The 18,612-nt window shown below is 51.1% G+C and overlaps 1 protein-coding gene across 2 annotated transcripts in view; it reads left to right on the plus strand.

Moving 5' to 3' along the window:
* Positions 1-18,612, plus strand: part of ESRRB (estrogen related receptor beta) — a 182,138-nt gene that overhangs the window by 119,027 nt on the left and 44,499 nt on the right. For both annotated transcript variants that reach the window (XM_047796364.1, XM_047796362.1), the window contains one exon: positions 6,561-6,970. In XM_047796364.1, the coding sequence (XP_047652320.1) occupies positions 6,561-6,970 (410 nt within the window). The remainder of the gene's footprint in view (positions 1-6,560; positions 6,971-18,612) is intronic.

The raw sequence follows: 18,612 nt of genomic DNA on the forward strand, positions 1-18,612 counted from the left end.
ACTGGATGCTGAGAAGAGCAGGCCTGGGTGGGGACGAACAGGGACAGGGGAGGCCATGTTAATCAGATGGTGGTGACATTGAGGCCACGGTGGCTCTGGCTGTGCTCCTGTTATGAGATGGATCAGAGGGAACATGCTGCCTCGAGGGGCTTCGACCACTGACTACTGCTCTTTCAAAGGCAGTTCAGATGGGGCAGCGGTCCCCTCCCATAAAGTCAATAGCCATCGACCAGTTGGGAACTGGGTCCCAGCCAAACGCAGATGGACTCAGCATGACCCTCTCTTCCCAGAGCTCGAGCACCAGTTGCCTCCCCCTCATCTGGAGGCTGCACCCTTCCTGCACCCTGCCCTGGCCACCTGCCCTGTGGCCACATCCTCCTGGGCCTTGGCATCGAGGCTCCACCTCTGAGATCTCCCCTGACCCTATCTCCTATCCTTCCAGCGGTCCTGCTCCTTCTTCCTAAACCTCAGCCTCCACCCCCTGGAAACCCCCCTGCTCCTGGGCCCTCCGTTTTCTCCTAATTCTGCTATTTCTGGCATCACTCCCCTCTATCCCCAAACTACACTGCGTGCCCAGCCCTCAGCTCCTGGACCCCTTGTCCCCCCTCTTCCCTCCAACATCCCCGTCAGTGGTTCTAACTGGGGGTGGTTTTGCCTCCCGGGAGGACATCTGGCAGTGTCTGGAGAGGGTCTTGATTGTCATATCTGGGGGTGGGGGTCCTGTTGGCTTCTAGTGGGTAGAGGGCAGGGATGCCGCCAAACGTCTGCCATGCACAGCACAGCCCCACCGTGAAGAATTCCCGGCCTGAATGTCAGGAGTGACCTGGTTGAGAAACCCAGATCTAAGCTTTCCCACAGGCGTTCCTGTTGTGGCTCAGCAGGTGAAGAACCTAACTAGCATCCATGAGGATGCAGGTTCAATTCCAGGCCTTGCTCAGTAGGTTAAAGCTCTGGCCATAGACCTAGAGGTGTAGGTTGCAGAACTGGTATTGCTGCAGCTGCAGCTCCAATTTGACCCCCTAGCCTGGGAACTTCCATGTGCTGTAAGTGCAGCCCTAAGAAGAAAAAGAAAGTTTTATACTTTCAGCTTTTACATTTAGGTCTATGATCCATGAAATTTTTTTTTTTTTCTTGATTAGAGAACTGGTAAAACTTTATGCCCCCAATTTCTTCCTTTCTTTCTTCCTTTCTTCCTTTCTTTCTTCCTTCCTTCCTTCCTTCCTTTCTTTCTTTCTTCCTTCCTTCCTTCCTTCCTTCCTTCCTTCCTTCCTTCCTTCCTTTCTCTCTCTCTCTCTCTCTCTCTTTCTTTCTTTTGTCTTTTTGCCTCTTCTAGGGCCGCTCCCGTGGCGTATGGAGGTTCCCAGGCTAGGGGTCTAATTGGAGCTGTAGCTGCCAAGCCTACGCCAGAGCCACAGCAATGCGGGATCCAAGCCACGTCTGCAACCTACACCACAGCTCATGGCAACGCCAGATCCTTAACCCACTGAGCAATGCCAGGGATCGAACCCACAACCTCATGGTTCTTAGTCGGATTCATTAACCACTGAGCCATGATGGGAACTCCTATGCCCCCAGTTTCTTTTTCTTTTCTTTTATTTGGTCATGCCCTTGGCACATGTAAGTTCCCAGGGCCAGGGATTAAACCCACCCAAAGAAGCAACCAGAGCCACAGCAGTGACAACACCGGATCCTTAACCTGATTTCTGTTCACTCCTCTTCCCAGAGCTGCTGTTGCAAACTTTCTTCCTTTCGCTGGACCTCCTGGCCTCATCTCCCACTTCACAGAGTGAAGAGAGGCTGCATGGGGGCCAGAGAGGCCACCTCCACACCTGCCCTCTGCACAGCAACCTCCCCTCCCCCTCTTACTGCTTCAGCTCATTTCTCTTCCCAGGGAGCCAGATTCCTTGCAAACTGCCACCAGGTCTCCTGACTACACTTGTTATTCCCATAGGATTCAAACTTGAGTCCCTTAAGGTCACAGCTGGAGTGCTAAAAACAAACCAAGCCACAAAACCCCAAATGCAGATTTCTGGGCCCCCTGAAGAGGCGACTATTGGAGAGCTGTCTGGAGTGGGGTCAGATCCAGGGAGCTACCTGATCCGTAAGCGCCTCAGCTGACTCTGAGGAGGGCTGGACTAGAATTGGAGAAAAGCTGACTTTCATCTTTGGAATTTCAATCTCTCCATCTTGATTTACTCTTTACCATCCGCGTGTAACCCGGAGTGGCCATAGAATCCACGGCCTACTCTGGGGAGAGGTGGGGAGCGATGGGCAATTATACTGGGTCAGAAGGTGGGATCAGGATCGCCCGGAGCACATTGGAAAGTAATTTTTAAATTTCTTAAATTCCTTACATTCTCGACACACCCCCTCCTCATCAAAGCAACCGATAAATTACGGACAATAACAACAAAAACGTTCCTTCTCTCCCCCCCACCGCCCCCAAGTTCCAGTAGACAGTGCTGCCTGAAGGTGGCCAAGAAGGACCCCCACCCCCCTTCTGCCCGTTCAGCCAAACTTCCTGAAAGGATTGTCTATGTCCCATACCTTTGGCAGCCCTGGCCCTGTGGCTCCCATTCCCATGCCCATGCCCCCCACCCATGCCATGTCACTGTTCTGGGGAAGCCACCCCCCCCCGAGTGTTCACTGTAGGGGACCCTTGTGCTCTGACTCCCCCTGATGTTGTGGCTACATGGGACCTGCCACCAACCCCTTCTTGAAGGCTCTCTTTTATTTATTTATTTATTTAGCAGCAGGTTCGCAAACCGCTGAGCCACAAAGGGCACGCCTCAAAGGCTCCCCTTACTGCCCATCCACCACTCGCCCTCTCCCTCTTCCCCTCCAGCTCCTCTGACCACTCCTTCTGCCCTCTTTTTGGACGTCTTTCCCTCTGTCCTTCCTTTACATTTTGCTTTTGAATAAAGGGACGATGTCCTGGAGTTCCCATCGTGGCTCAGCGAAAACGAATCTGACTCGCATCCATGAGGACACAGGTTCAATCCCTGGCCTCACTCAGTGGGTTAAGGATCCGGCGTTGCCCTGAGCTGTGGTGTAGGTCACAGACTCGACTCAGATCCTGCCTTGCTGTGGCTGTGATGTAGGCTGGCAGCTACAGCTCTGATTCGACTCCTATCCTGGGAACCTCCATATGCCCTGGGTGTGACCCTAAAAAGACCAAAAAAAAAAAAAGAATGGTGTCCTGGAAGTCAAGGATGGATGGAGGGAGAGGGCAGGTTTCCTGGAGGACAAATAAATGCGAATATGAATGAGTGAATGAATGAAGCCAGACCAGAGGGCTTGGCAGGGGAGCCACTGTCAGTGTGGCGTCCCCGCTCCCTGCCTTTCTGGCGCTCTGTTTAGCCTCTGTCCCTCCTGGGAGCGGATGAGCTTCTTGATGTCTGGGCTGTGCTGGTCTTGTCCCGCTATCTGGCCAGCACTTGGCACATAGTAGGTGCCCAAAGTACACATTGAGTCTCCCTGGAAAAGACCCTTTAGAGGGGCCAAAATAATGGTCACGGAAACGGGCAGCCTGCAGGAATAAGCTCATTAGACCCCCCTCAACGGGGGCTCAGGCGCTAAATTAGTAGCTGGATTTCCATGCCAACTCTGAGGCCAGGGTCACATTTGCTTCCTTCTCAGTTCTAGAGACTCTGGGCAGGGCTTGAGGGCAGTGGCCTGGACAGGGTGCGTCCTGGCAGCACAGCCCCCTAAAGAATGCTCTGTGCTCTTCTGAACCAAGAAGGAGAGGGGCAGGAGGGGCCACCAAGGCTTCGGGGATGAAGCCCCTGTCTGCCCTGGGTGTCCTTCAAGGTTGAGCCATGCGCCTGCGGAGGACAGCGAGGAAAACCGGGGCCTGCTGCCCGTCTGCTGGGCACGGTTGCGGGGCCCTCAGCTGCTTTCCTCGGGGCACACGCTTCTTGTCCATACAGGGGAGAGAGCTGAAGCGGTCCGCATAGAACTCATGCTCACTAAATAGCTGTTGCTGTAATGACTGTTTATATCGAGTCTATCTCCAGAAATCTCTGGAGTACTCACCAGCCAAGGGGAGGGGTGGGCTGGAGGGCTGGGGTCTGGGAGCTGTCTTGCCCTGCAGTGTTTGTCACAGGGGGCCTGGGCGGTCCCGGGAACTGCAGAGGCTGAAGCAGCAGCAGGAGGGGATTTACAAATCTAAGAGTAGACCCCATGCAAGAGCACTGGGAAGAGTGAACGCCTGCTGGGGCCAGTGGCCTTTCCTGAGGACACACCAGGGACCTGCTGGTGGGTGGAGCAGGGGCAGGTGACCCTGTGGAGTCTGGGGACCTGACAGGACATCAGCCAGAGATGTTAAAAAAAAACAGCAAAACCCAGGGGAGACTGTCAGTAGGGTACCCTCTGCTGATGAGGGGAAACTTGGGACCAGGAGGCGAGATGTCTCAGAAGACTCAGGAACATTCGTTTGGAACAGAAGAGACCCACAAGACTCTATCTTCAAACAGTACATTCCGGTAGATAATAAACTTCTCGACAGTGGGAGCCTTATAGGTATCTTTTATCTTTTTATCAGAAGCAGTTCCTTGCTTCTGATTAGAACAGTCTGCAGGGCAGTGAGTTCCCTGCCTCTCGACATGGTCAAGTGTAGACAGATGGGACGACCTCCGGGGGAGGGGGGCGGGGACAGCGGCGGGTATTGACTATGAAGTCATTGGTGGGACCAGGGACAGTGGAAGCCACCCCCCCCATTTGAAGTTTGTGAGGTTGTGTTGTGAGGATGGGCTTTGTGGGTGGGAGACCGCTCCTTCTGCACGTGGTGACCAACCCTTTCCTCAGCAAGCGGCTCAGAAAACAGGGGCTACCTCTGAGCATCTTTGGAGGCAGGACCTCGGCTGCTCCCCAATGGGTCCTCCAGCACCGGGACCCTCCTTCCCTCCCTCCCAACCCAGGGTCGTCTTTCCGGGAATGGGGCGGTGCTGCCACCCACCCCAGCCCTTTTCATTCTCCAGGACTCTTCCCTATTAACTTTCCCCTGCTACTCAGGCATCCACCTTGGCCTCCTCTTGATTTCCACCCAGCCAGGCCAGGACAGGGACAGGTGGGCCCCAACCCAGCCTCCCGACTCCAGGTCCTGCCTGGGCCAGAGCACTTGAGGGTGGGCTAGAGCTGGGCTTCCCTGACTGCATTCCCCTAAACTCCACTCTTCTGGCTCACCTGGGAGAAGCCCCTCCCCTCATCCCGGGAGGTGGGATGTGGGAGGGTCACCCCTCCGCCTTCTCACCCACCCTGCTTGGTTCTGGGAGGAGCGGTTTTCAGTATGGGAAATATTCTATGACTCTTCATGGTGTTCCTGCCTCGCTGCTGATGCTCCCTTGGCTCTATGGGTGAGGCAGGGGTGCTTAGAGGTTGAAACTTAGGTTAAGAAACAGCTCGCAGTTGGGGCTGGAAGGCTCCTTCGTGTGCCTGACAGAGGCATCCCTCTTGAGAGGGAGGCCAGCAGAATGAAAGAGGAGGCCTGGGAGCCACCCCAAGATGCACCCTGGGCCAGAGGCAAAACCCAGAGGACAGCCAATTTGGCGGATACCCTGGCTGCAAGCCTTGACTCCTGCCCCGGTCAGGTGGCTCGGCACCTCTGGTCCCCTTCTCAGTGTTGGTGGCATTCTGGGGAAGCTCCAGGCTTGGGCTTACCTGCTGCCTCGGGGGGCCAGGTGAAGTGGGTCATCAGGTCATTGTAGTGAGGGCATCTGGTTCAGGGGCTGGCACCCTGGACTTTCTAATGTATTACTATTATTTTTTAAATTATAGTTGATTTACAATGCGTCAATTTCTGCTGTACAGCAAAGTCACCCAACCATACATATATTATATATATAACTTTTTTTTTAATTTATCTTTTGTCTTTTTAGGGCCACACCCACAGCATAGGGAGGTTCCCAGGCTAGGGGTCAAATTGGAGCTGTAGCTGCCCACACCATAGCCACACCAACTCGGGATCCAAGCCACGTCTACTACCTACACCACAGCTCAAGGCAACGCCGGATCCTGAACCCACTGAGCGAGGCCAGGGATCAAACCTGCCTCCTGATGGATACTAGTCGGCTTCATTAACCACTGAGCCACGACGGGAACTCCTATATAATTCTTTTTCTCCTGTCATTCCCCCATCATCTTCCATCCCAAGAGACTGAACACAGGTCCCTGTGCTGTACAGCAAGATCAAATGTATTATTGTTGTGCGAGAAGGTTGACCAAATATTTTGGCTGCCTTCTGACCTTCTGCTACCATCAGAGCAGCAATTTGCAGAGGGCTTGGGTGCCTCACCGGAAGTTTATCGATTGAACCTAGTTTTTTCTTTGAGGACTCAGAAGGTTCTGGGGGGATGATGCCAGAAACTTGCTCAGGCCTCCTGCCTTTCTTCAGGCCAATTGACCTTTTGGGCCAGCATTTTATCTCACCCAGGCCTTAGCATAAGGCCCCTCCCCGTCACCCCGCCCACTTGGTGCCCGGAGCCCAGAGCTAATTCCTCGGGAGGGTGTCACACCCACCGCACCCTCCTCTGAGCTGACTTCCCTGCGCTCCGTGTCCCCAGGCTGCTGAACAGAATGTCCGCAGACGACCGGCACCTGGGCTCCAGCTGCGGCTCCTTCATCAAGACCGAGCCGTCCAGCCCGTCCTCGGGCATCGATGCCCTCAGCCACCACAGCCCCAGCGGCTCGTCCGACGCCAGCGGCGGCTTCGGCCTGGCCCTGGGCGCCCACGCCAACGGTCTGGACTCGCCGCCCATGTTCGCGGGCGCGGGGCTGGGAGGCACCCCCTGCCGCAAGGGCTACGAGGACTGTGCCAGCGGCCTCATGGAGGACTCGGCCATCAAGTGCGAGTACATGCTCAACGCCATCCCCAAGCGCCTGTGCCTCGTGTGCGGGGACATCGCCTCCGGCTACCACTACGGCGTGGCCTCCTGCGAGGCCTGCAAGGCCTTCTTCAAGAGGACCATCCAAGGTGCGTGACGGCAGGACCAGCGGGCGGGGCCCCGGCGGGGTGCGGGTGCGACAGGGAAGCGGGCGCCCCCCCACCTCCCACCCCCAGAGCTGCCCGCTAGGTCAGGGCCCCGCCGGAGCCCGGCTTCCGGAGGCCTCTTGCGTCTCCCGGGCATTCTGGCCGCGGGCTCTGTCTCCCTAGTTGGGGTTGAAACGGCAGGCAGACATAGGGCACCCCAGAAAACCCCGAGAAAACAGGCCCAAGTGCCTTAGGTCAGGTGCGCCTCTGGTAGGATGGGGGACCCTGTCGCATGTGTGACCCTGAAAAGCTGATTTTGGGGAGAAGAGCCTATTTCCCCCCGCAGTTCTAGATCATAATGAGTCCTTCATTTTGTTTTTATCAAAACATGAATCTTCTTTACTGTGAAAGAGTCAGGGCCAGAAAGCAAGGGAAAATGCCCCCAGACCACTCATTCTGTCTTCTAGGGTACAGTGTATCTGCATTATGGGTTGAGTCATATTTCAATGGCCGTGGGGTGGCTGCCTCTTTAATGGGTACTCGCTTGGATGAATTAGGGCAAGAGCCCTGATGGTTTATTAAATGGATTAAATCAAATATGTCTAAATATAAATGTAAATTAAATAACATCATGAAACATATAAACGTGGTATAAAAGTCAAACAGTGCCAAAGAATAGTGAGTTAAAAGTAAGTTTTCCTGAAACCCCAGGCCCCTTGTATCTTTCCCAGAAAAAGTTGTGAGGGCAAAAACCTCTCTCAGCAAATATCTACTGAGCACTTTTGTATCAGGGACTGGGCTGGCCTTTGGTGCAGTGAATGAACGCAGGCTGGTCCCTGCCCGCTCCGTATCCCCGAGTCTGGGAAAGGAGGCCCTGGAATCTCAAGATTGGAAAAGCACTGCCTGTAATTCTGTCTCAGCTCAGCCAGGGTCGAAAACCTCCAGTCTGATATCCAATCAATATCATTGGCTATTTGACCAATAAACATGAGATGTTTAAGCCAATTTACGTTACCGAAATAGCAATGTTTTTCTTCCCCAGTAATCTTGGGAAGTAATCTTGGTAAGATTGCCACTGTTTTAGACTCTTGGAGGCGAGTTTTTCAAACTCCGAGGAGGCACCCTAGCCCTTTGCAAATTGCTGGTCCGACGGTGAGAGAAGGTCAGAATGCAGCCAAAATATTTGGTCAACCTTCTTCCACAACAATAATACATTTGATCTTGCTGTACAGCCCAGAGAACTGCGTTCAATCTCTTGGGATAGAAGATGATGGGGGAATGATAGGAGAAAAAGAATTATATATATATACACATATGGTTGGGTCACTTTGCTGAAATTGACACAATATGGTAAATCAATGTCTCTTTTTAGACATTTTCTTTTCTTTAGACATTTACATTTTCTTTTCTCCATGCTCTTAAATGTGCTGGAAAGTTCTGGATCTAACTTTCTGAAAGCAAAGGCTGGTGTAGCCTCAGGAACCCTACCCTCCACGGACGCCTGGGTGCTAGGAACTCATCAGCATGTCCAGAGCCCACAGAAAGGATGTGTAAATAGTCTTAATTATTTGCTCCCATGAATAGGATAACAATCTCTTCCTAGAAGTCAAAAGACAAACAGCAGCATTTGCTGCAATCCGAGCCAAAGTGCTCCTGTCACAAGAAGAGTTACTTATTTACAGTCCGAAAGAGGTTTCTTTCCATCTAGAGCCGGGCAGAGGGAACTCTAAGGCCGGTGGAGTACTCGGCTTCCTTTATCCACTCTTTGGTCTTGTTCTAACGAAGATTTTGATTTTGTTGTTTCTGAGCGTACCAAGTTGTAGAAAATTTGGGAAAATGGGAAACATATAAAGAGGAAACAAAGGACCTACCATTGGACAACCCCAGAGATGAGCTTAGACTCTTGAGAGCTTAGAATCTAGGCGAGTTAAGGAGTCCCTGCCCTGAGCAGGGTGCTTTGGGGAGAGAAAGAGGCAGAGTACCTGCCTTGGAGAAGCTGGAATCTTAAGGCTTAGAGCACAAGCGCCTGCAGGCTTAGCCTTAGGCTGCCAACCAGGGCATCTTCTCAATTAAGGAGGATATTCAGCCAGTTTTGAAAAGGCCTTTAGTCACAGGGTAAATGCCTGGACAGCTCCAAAAATCATGCTAGCTCACCACCCCCCTTCCTTCTTTAGATCCTTCTGTTTGCTCAATTCACTGCTCACACCAGTACGGGATAACTTTTACACGACTGATTTAGGGAGAAAGCAAAGCCCTCAGACCGCCATGCCTTCCCTACAAATGTTTACTGAGGCCTCCCTCTGTGCTCGGCTGTGCTGGGGCTCGGGCTGTGGGGGTGGGGGGCGGGGGTGGGGGAAGGGGATGGGAGATGCGGGCAAAGTACAGTCTGAGGCATCTTTCTGCTTTTGTAAATCAAGTGGTCGTTGAATGGGGCCACACCTCTCTGTTTGCATATGGTCTCTGCTGTGCGCGGTGGACTAATCAGAGAGCTTCTGGCCACAACACATGACATTGTCACACTTTTCTGGAAAAGACTTATACTCTCCTGCACTTCAGCATTGGACAAGGTAGATGCAGCTCCCCCCACCCCCAGGGGGTTTGTAAGTAGTGCATGTTAAGTGTTCATTACAACTTTGCCAGATCTAGACTGTGTCAGTGCTGGGGGTGTGAACTTCACCCAGAGAAGAGGAGCTTGGAGGTAGACAAAAAGGCACAGTCCTCTAGGGACAGGACGTTTCCATGGCAAAGGAGCTCTCAACCTGATGGAATTGTGTATCTAAAGAAAAAAAAAAAAATCCCATCCCTAGAGGATGGGTCAGCCCCTGGAGGCAGAGAAAAAGAAGGCAGACTTTGGCAAAGGCCCCACCCCTAAGAGAAGGGCGTCGGCCTGGGACCCTTGATGTGATTAAACAGTCAGTGGAGCTGCTGACCCTCTTTCTGATCCTGACCTGGGTCCCCCGTAGGTCCTCTGCTTGGAGGGCACCTGCTGGTTAGGCACAAGGCTGGCCAGGCAGATCAATTTCTCCTCCTGCTTGAGTGTGCTGGCCTCCCTGGGCTTATACATCAGGTTCCTGAATCGGGGCAATGTGAGTCAGCCCCTGATAGATGAAGCTCCTTTCTGTGGCTTCTGGATCACAGGGCTGAGGGCCAGCTTCTGCCCGGTGATACTGACCCACGGTAATGAAAACCTTGGTCACTGCAGTGGTGGGGGGGCCATGTGGGGAGCCACCCGAGGGTCTTTGCCAAGCTGTACCCCCAAACCCTGGCCTTCTCACTCAGCAAGGACCCTGCCTCATTCCTATTTCATTGAGAAACTGGAGGCCCTCAGATGGGAGCTCCCTCAGCTTGTTATCACCAAATCACACCCCCTGTCTCACATGGGCAGTGTCTCAATTGTTGATGGCATGGATCTTTATTGCTACCCGCTTGCACTGAAAGGGGTGGCTCCCACCCAGCCTCAGCTCTTCCCAGGCTGAAATTCATCTCCTCCCCACTTCCCAGAGCCCCTCCTACCCATTATCTCTCCTCTTGTATCCTCTCTCTACTGGCTCCTTTCCATCAGCATTTAAATACCTCTGGTATCTCCATCTTAAAAAGAATGTCCGGAGCTCCGGTCCTGGCTCAGTGGTTGAACCCAACCGGACTAGTATCCATGAGGACACAGGTTCCATCCCTGGCCTTGCTCAGTGGGTTGGGGATCCAGCGTGCCATGAGCAGTGGTATAGGTCGCAGAGGAAGCTCAGATCTGGTGTTGCTCTTGCTGTGGCTCTGGTGTAGGCTGGCAGCTACAGCTCCAATTCAACCCCTAGCCTGGGAACCTCCATATGCCTCGGGAGCGGCCCTAGAAAAGGCAGGAAAAAAAAAAAAAAGAAAGAAAGAAGAAAGTCCCTTCCATCTCCAGCTTCCAGGGCCCCTCTTCTCTTCCTCCTTCTGTCCTGACCCACCTCAATCGCCCCCAGTGTCTCCTCCCACCTCTGCCATCATGATGAATCCCAATTCTCCAGCCCTCAGCCTTCCCTCTGAGCTCCAGGGCCTGCCGCACCTAATGAACCTCTTCCCCGGGTGTCCCAGAGACACCCAGAGGCAACAAGTCCTTTTTATTAATTTTAATTTTTTTCAGTTGACAATGTCTTTTTTTTTTTTCTTTTGGTCTTTTTAGGGCTGCACCTGCGGCATATGGAGCTTCGCAGGCTAGGGGTCCTTTCGGAGCTGGAGCCGCCAGCCTACGCCACAGCCACAGCAACTCCAAGCCGCCTCTGCGACCTACACCACAGCGCATGGCGACGCCAGATCCTTAACCCACTGAGCGAGACCAGGGATTGAATCTCTGTCCTCATGGATGCTAGTCAGATTCATTTCCGCTGAGCCACGACGGGAACTCCAGATGCAATGAGTCTTAAACAGAAGCCATGTCTCCGTCAACAGATGCTTCTCCTTGTGGTCCCACTTCAGCACCTCCGTTTTCAAGCCGGAAGCCTGGGTCCCGTGCTTTTCTCTGCTTCCTGCCCCCCAGCGCCCACCGCCCACCTTCCAAACCAGCATCCAGCAGCCACACCGTGTTCCTTCTCCCTCCCTCCTCCGATCTCCTGACCCTACAGCTCCTCTCCAGCCCCCTGCTTCAGTCCAGGCCACCACTGAGCACTGATTAGAGCAGCTTCCAGATCTGGCTTCCTAGTGGGGCCAGGCTCACCCCTTCCCAGTCTGTGTTCTTCAGTGCCGCCAGAGAGACCTTTTAGCTTTATTTTTATTTTTTTTATTTTCTGCTTTTGAGGACTGTACCCGCGGCATATGGAGGTTCCCAGGCTAGGGGTCGAATCAGAGCTGCAGCTGCCAGCCTACACCCCAGTCACAGCTCCTTGGGATCCGAGACGTGTCTGTGACCTTCACCACAGCTCGCAGCAACACAGGATCCTTAAGCCACTGCATGAGGCCAGGGGTCAAACCCACATCCTCTTAGATCCTAGTCGGTCTCATTTCTGCTGAGCCACAACGGGACGCCAGAGAGACCTTTTAGAACACACATCTGAGCATGGCACGCTGGTATCTTGCTAGTGGGTAAAACTGAAGCTCCGCTGTGACAGAGGATGTCCCTGGGATTGTGGCACATTGACCTGGCGGCCTCCTGTCATTTCCCTCTACTTTGCAGGCTTCAGGTCAGCCTGACTGCTCTCATTTCCAGAACTTGTCCTACACTTTCAATTTCTGGACTTGCAGCGTCTCCTCTTTGCTCCCCTCCCCCAGCCTTCTGGCGCTACTGCTGTCTATTCGGACCCAGGTTAGCGGGCATTTCCTCAGCGAAGGCTTCTCTAACTTCTGCCCTCAATTCCCCCTTCTGACTGCTCCTGTGAAGAAGCTTCTCACACCACTGCTAACACTTGCCACACTGCGTGGTCACTGCCATTGCTTGTCTGCTCCCCCAAGATGCTCGTGAGCCCTTGAGGAAGAGCATTTCATGTATCTTGACTCTTCCCTGAGCCCCACTGCCTCCCACAGGACCTGGCGTGTAGGGAGTTCACAATGTATCTGAATAGAAGGCGATCTCAAAAATGATCTCTCCTTTGCCGAGTGAAGACAAACTAAAGGAGTTTGGCTAATTTATATAAGCCAATCATAGGGATCTAGATAAAATCGTCAAATGTGCTACAGTTCTTATAGCCATACGTGAGAGTTCCCTGGTGGCTCAGTGGGTTAAGGATCAGGCCTTGTCACTGCTGTGGTTCGTGACTGTTGTGACTTGGGTTAGGTCCCTGGCCTAGGAACTTAGGCGTGCCATGGGCATGGCCAAAAAATACACCAGCTTGCTATACTTGCATATTTTCAGTTATGTTGTGTAAGACCATATGTTATTTCTTGAAAAACTTTTTCTCACATTTTGGGAGGCAAGGTTTATCAGATATTTCACATGACGCTCATGAAAGGGTTTTTGCCTTCTCTGGGGCCGCTTTTGGAGTCATTTGGCACTGAATTTCAGAGATAACCATCTTCACTTTATTTCAGTTGCAGGTGATTTTATGAGCATATGTGTGCCGCTGCCCCTCAGATTTCTATTTCGAGCCCTAAGTACATCTCCTAGACCATTAGGACAGCTCGTTTTTTGGTCGGTTTGCTTTTTGGCTGCCCTGCAGCATGTGGATTTCTCTGACCAGGGACTGACTCCGAACTGCAGTTACGACCTATGCTACAGCTGCAGCAATGCTGGATCCTTAACCAATGGGCCAGGTCGGGGATTGAACCTGCAGCTCAGTGCTGCAGAGATGTGGCCAATCCTGTTGCACCACAGCAGGAACTCTAGGATAGTTTTTTTTCAGTTTGTGTCAATGTTTTTCATAGTTAATCTACAATCTTGTGTTCGTTTCAAGTATGCAGCAGAGTGATTCAGTTATACTTATATATACATGTGTTCTTTTTCAGATTCTTTTCCATTATTGGTTATTACAAGATACTGAATACAGTTCCCTGTGCTATACAGTAGGTCCTTGCTGTTTACCTATTTTATACAGTTGTGTCAATTTATAATCATGGTTTCCACACATATCAGGCACTATATATACTGCTTTTTTTTTTTTTTTTTTCCTGCCTTTTCTAGGGCCGCTCCCGCGGCATATGGAGGTTCCCAGGCTGGGGGTCTAATCGGAGCTGAAGCTGCCAGCCTACACCACAGCCACAGCAATACCAGATCCTTAACCCACTGAGCAAGGCCAGGGGTTGAATCTGCAACCTCATGGTTCCTAGTCAGATTCGTTAACCACTGCACCACGACAGGAACTCCTATACATGCTGCTTTTAACTCCCCACTTTTGCTACTGTGACTTGTATTCCCGGGAATAACTAAATGCGTGTTCAGCTTCTCTCCCCTTTGTTACTGATTCAGCCAATGATTAGCCTGGGTTGGGGTCTTCCCTAATGGCAGTTGTTCAGCATGAAGTGACACAGCACCTCAGATGTGAGACCCCACAAAGACACAGCTATTAAGCAATGTCCTCCCTTTTTTTTTTTTTTTTGTCTTTTTAGGGCCACACCCATGGCATATGGAGGTTCCCAGGCTAGGGGTCAAACCCAAGCTGTGGCCACTGGCCTACACCGCAGCCATAGCAACACTAGATCCAAGCTGCGTCTGACCTATACCTCAGCTCATGGCAGCGCCGGATCCTTAACCCACTGAGCAAGGCCAGGGATCAAATCTGGGTCCTCATGGATACTAGTCAGATTCATTTCTGCTGAGCCACGAATATAATTCCAGCAACTTCCTCTTTTCTAAAGGACGATGTTTGGGGGAAACTCCTGCCTTACATCTGAGCTCACAGAGCGGTGGTTCAGCTCTTGAGTGAAACTTTATTGAATCCCAGCCATCGGGTTGGGAGCCGAAAGCAGAGCAATGGGCCCTCATCTGTGGGCTTGTACTCTCAGGGGTAAGGCAGACTTGATAACAAATAAAGAAGCAGAAGGCAGACCCAGACAACAGCTGCAAAAGGGAAAGCCAGTGATGAGACCTAAGGTGGCCGAGAGAGGGGGTTTAATTCAGTCTGAGGATTGGGTAAGAAAGCAGCTTTCGAGGTTAGGGCCAGCACAGGAGAGACTCCTGGACCAGAAGGAGGGCCAGTGTGGCTGCTGTGAGAGACAGCCAGATGGAAGGAGATGGGGCCAAGAGGCTGATGAAGTCTCGGGCCGGGTGGGTGCTGCCCTTGGATATTCTTCTATGTGGAATAGAAGCCATTGACCACATAGGCTGCATGGCCACGGGGGGCTGCGTGCAGGGTAAAAACACCCCAAACTCCTTCCGTTCCTGGGGCAGGCGGCCAACTTTGTAGGTCCCTTGAGTAGCTCCTGAAGATGAGGAGGAACAAGCAAGAAAGAAGCCCTGGCACCGAGCTCCCTCTGTTCACTTGGGGCCCAGATGCAGGCTTGGAAGGAAGCTCCCGGAGGAGGGGGAGGGGGTGACTGATGGGTTATCCTGCCTTGGACCGCTGCCAGGCCTTTTGTGCTGGAGAGAATGAGGCTGGCTGGCCCAGGGGACAGACTATGACAGGTGCAGAGACAAAGCCAGGCGTAGGGCCGGGGGTGGGGTGCCATTCCAGCACTGCCACTTGCCAGCCAGCTGACCTTGAGCAGGGCCTGGGGTCCTCTGGCTTCAGTTTCCTCATCTGTACAAAAGTACAAAAGAGTCAGTTCAACCCACAAAACTCTGCTGTCAGCAGGGTGCTGGGGGAATGAGAGGAAGAACAATTCACAGTTGCTCTTTTCAAAAGCCCAGCCAGGGTGCAGGTCAGGTGAGATACAGCCAGATAAGGCCAGGAGGGCTTCCTGGAGGAAGGGACATGGAAGCAGGAGTGGAAAGGAAACGATGCACTTGGCAGGGAGGACAGAGGATCAGGCCCTTGGGAACTGAGTGTGCTCTGCTCAGGAAGTGGGGGCCAGTGCTTGGGTCCAACCGAGCATGGGGCTGGATGTCAGAGGGCTTCACGGGCCGGGTTAAGGAAGAGCATGGAGTCTTATTTCTGCTTGGGTGTTTCCAGCTGACTTGGAATCCCAACTTGACAATTTCTCAGTTGTGTCAACTTGAGCAAGTAGCTTAGCTTCTCTGGCCTTAATTTGCTTGTCAATAAAATGGGACCAATGGGGCTAATAAAGTTCCTGCTCCTAGAATGTTCTTGCAGCAATTACATGAGACATGTGTGTAAATTACTTAGCATAGGGCCTGATATATGATAACCATTAAATAAACAATATTTGTTATTTATGGTTGGCAACAGGAAGCCAGTGAAGATTTTTGAGCAGGGAATTAATCAGATGTCCCCTTAGCAAGATGACTGTAGCAATGATAGGGAAGATGGTTTGGAAATGGGAGAGTCTAGGGGCAGGCAGACCAGTTAAGAGGTGATTTTAACAGTCCGGTGAAGAGATCTAAAGCATCCAAGCCAGGACAGTGGCCAAAAGATTAAAAGGAGAGGTTAGGATTTTGAAAAGTGGATTCAGTATGAAAAGAAAACCGAATTCTGGATTGTGAGACTGGCTCTTAGATTCTAATTAAGGCTCCTAGGGGATGGTGAGGAGTTCCCACAGCGGCCCAGTGGAAATAAATCTGACTATCCATGAGGATGCGGGTTCAACCCCTGGCCTCGCTCAGTCGGTTAAGGATCTGGCGTTGCCGTGAGCTGTGGTGTAGGTCCCAGATGTGGCTTGGATCTGGTATTGCTGTGGCTGTGGCGTAGGCTGGCAGCTACTGCTCTGATTCGACCCAGAGCCTAGAAACTTGCATATGCTGTGAATGCGGCCCTAAAAACCAAAAAAAAAAAAAGAAGGAGAAGAAAAGAGATTCCAGAGGTAATTCCCTCGTGGCTCAGTGGATTAAGGATCTGGCATTGTAACTGCTATGGCTCTAGGCACAGCTGTGGTAGGGGTTTGATCCCTGGCCCTGGAATTTCCCTCATGCCATGGGTGCGGCCAAAAAAAAAATATATATATATATGAGTGTCTCACAGAAGTTTTACAATATCTTCAATTTATTTTTCTTATATTTTCCCTTTGATACATGCACAAGAATGCTATATGATCAAATCTGTATCTAACTAAATTTCAAAGAGCTCTTTTAATAAGGAAAAAAGAAAAAGAAAAAGAAAATGCCAGTGGCAAAGGAGCACAGCCGTACTTTGATTAACAGATTTTTTTCCCGTTCTTAGTGGTACATAAAATAATGGTACAATCATATCATTGAAGGCATCTTGGATTCTACGCAATAAATATAGAAGGGGTCAGAGATGTGGCTAGAGTCCCTGCAGAGAAGACAGATGAAATCTAACCGAGGAGTGGGTTTTAAAAGGTGTGATGGGCATTTGCTGCTTCAGGAAGGACCAGGATGGGGAAGGCCCAGGGGAGGGGACGGCATTTGACAACTGAGAGGTTCCTTGAATTCTAGGTTTCTTCAGGTGGGGACTCTTGCTTTCGGTTCGTTTGCTTTGATCCACGGGTATTTCAGGTGGCAGGCACTGTACCTAAGATGCAGAAATCAAAGACCTAACAACCTCTATCCCCAGTGAGCACAGCATTGAGAAGGGAGGACAGCATGCAAAATCCTGATTATGAAACACTAAGCTAGTTGTTTTCAGTGTGTGGGTGGGTGTGTGGCGTGATGGATGAGGCCTATGGGGGCAACCAGGAAGGGGTGTGTAAACGTAGGGACAGAAGGGCAGAGGCTGTCACTGAGAAGGCCAGGTGAGCACTGAGGCTCCAAGCATGTAAAAGGGTTTGCCAGAGGAGTTTCAGCAAGAAGGAGACACGAGAAGGCTCAGAGGTTCCAGGTGGTTTCCTGAAGCCTACAAATTGGTGGCCTAAGTGGAGGGAGATAAGAGAGGACTGGGCAGAGTTGGCCAGATCATAAAAGGCCTGGTGTGCTTTTCCCTGGAGGTTAGATTTCATTTTTATGCAATAAGTAAATTAGTTTTAAATTAAATTTTTATCAAAAGCACATAGTTTAAAAAAACTCCAAGTGTGACTTTTTTTCGGCTGCACCTGCAGCATGTGGAAGTTTATGGGCCAGGAATTGAACCTGCGCCATAGCAGCTACCTGAGCCTCTGCAGGGACAATGCCAGATCCTTAACCCACTGTGCCCCAAGGGAACTCCCAATGACATGTAACGCCTATAATGAAAAATAACAGTCCCTGGCCCTACCCATTCTCTTCCCTTCCCCTGTAATCTGAAGCTAGCCATAGCCATTTAGGAAAATCTTTCTTCTCACAGTTTGTCTTCTAATTCCTAATGTTTTATAGTTACACTTACTAACTTAGCAATTTTACATTATTTCTGGACTTCCTGTTTTGGAAGATAAAAGGTTAGTTCCCATTATACAAACCATTCCAATACATACCTTTCCTATCTCCTCATTGTCTGAATATGGCTATATCACAATTTTTGGTTAAATCTATGTGCTTGCTGCCTGTTCCTCCGGTTGACTTTTCTCCCGGTTGGATCCTCTTCTCTGGATCCTACCTCTTTTCTCCCCGTTGGATCCTCTTCTCTGGATCCTACCTCTTCCTCTTTCTGGTCCTTCCCTTTTTGGGGGGGTCTCATGCTAGAAAAGCGTAGAAGTGAAATTGTGGACATCTTGGATGTGTGGAATGTCTTTACTCCATCTTTCAACCCATACGTTAGTTTCTGCTTGAAAATAATTTTCCTCCAGAATTTGGGCTTCATTGCTGCCTTGTCTTCTAGCTTCTAGCGCTGCTGTTAAGAAGTTTGATTTATTCACTTAGAAAATGTATAAAGAGGCCTCACTCTTTTTCCAGACACGGCTCCAGGTGGGGGGAAACAGCAGTGAACAAGCTAAATAAACAAAGTCAAGTGATGAATGCTAAGTAGAAAAAAACAGGGGTGAGCGTGTGTATGAGTTTTGTGCATTTGTGTGAGCACAGAGAGGGTTTTTTCCCCCTTATAGTTTGAGACATGGTCAGTTTTCCTCTCTTTTTTTTTTTTTTTTTTTTTGCTTTTTAGGGCCGAACCTGCAGCATGTGGAGGTTCCCAGACTAGTGGTCTAATTGGAGCTACAGCTGCCAGATCCAAGCCACGTCTGCGACCTACACCACAGCTGATGGTAACGCCGGGGATCGAACCTCATGGTTCCTAGTCGGATTCGTTTCCGCTGCACCATGA

The sequence above is a fragment of the Phacochoerus africanus genome, chromosome 9 (genome assembly GCF_016906955.1).
Source record: "Phacochoerus africanus isolate WHEZ1 chromosome 9, ROS_Pafr_v1, whole genome shotgun sequence".
Taxonomy (NCBI): domain Eukaryota; kingdom Metazoa; phylum Chordata; class Mammalia; order Artiodactyla; family Suidae; genus Phacochoerus; species Phacochoerus africanus.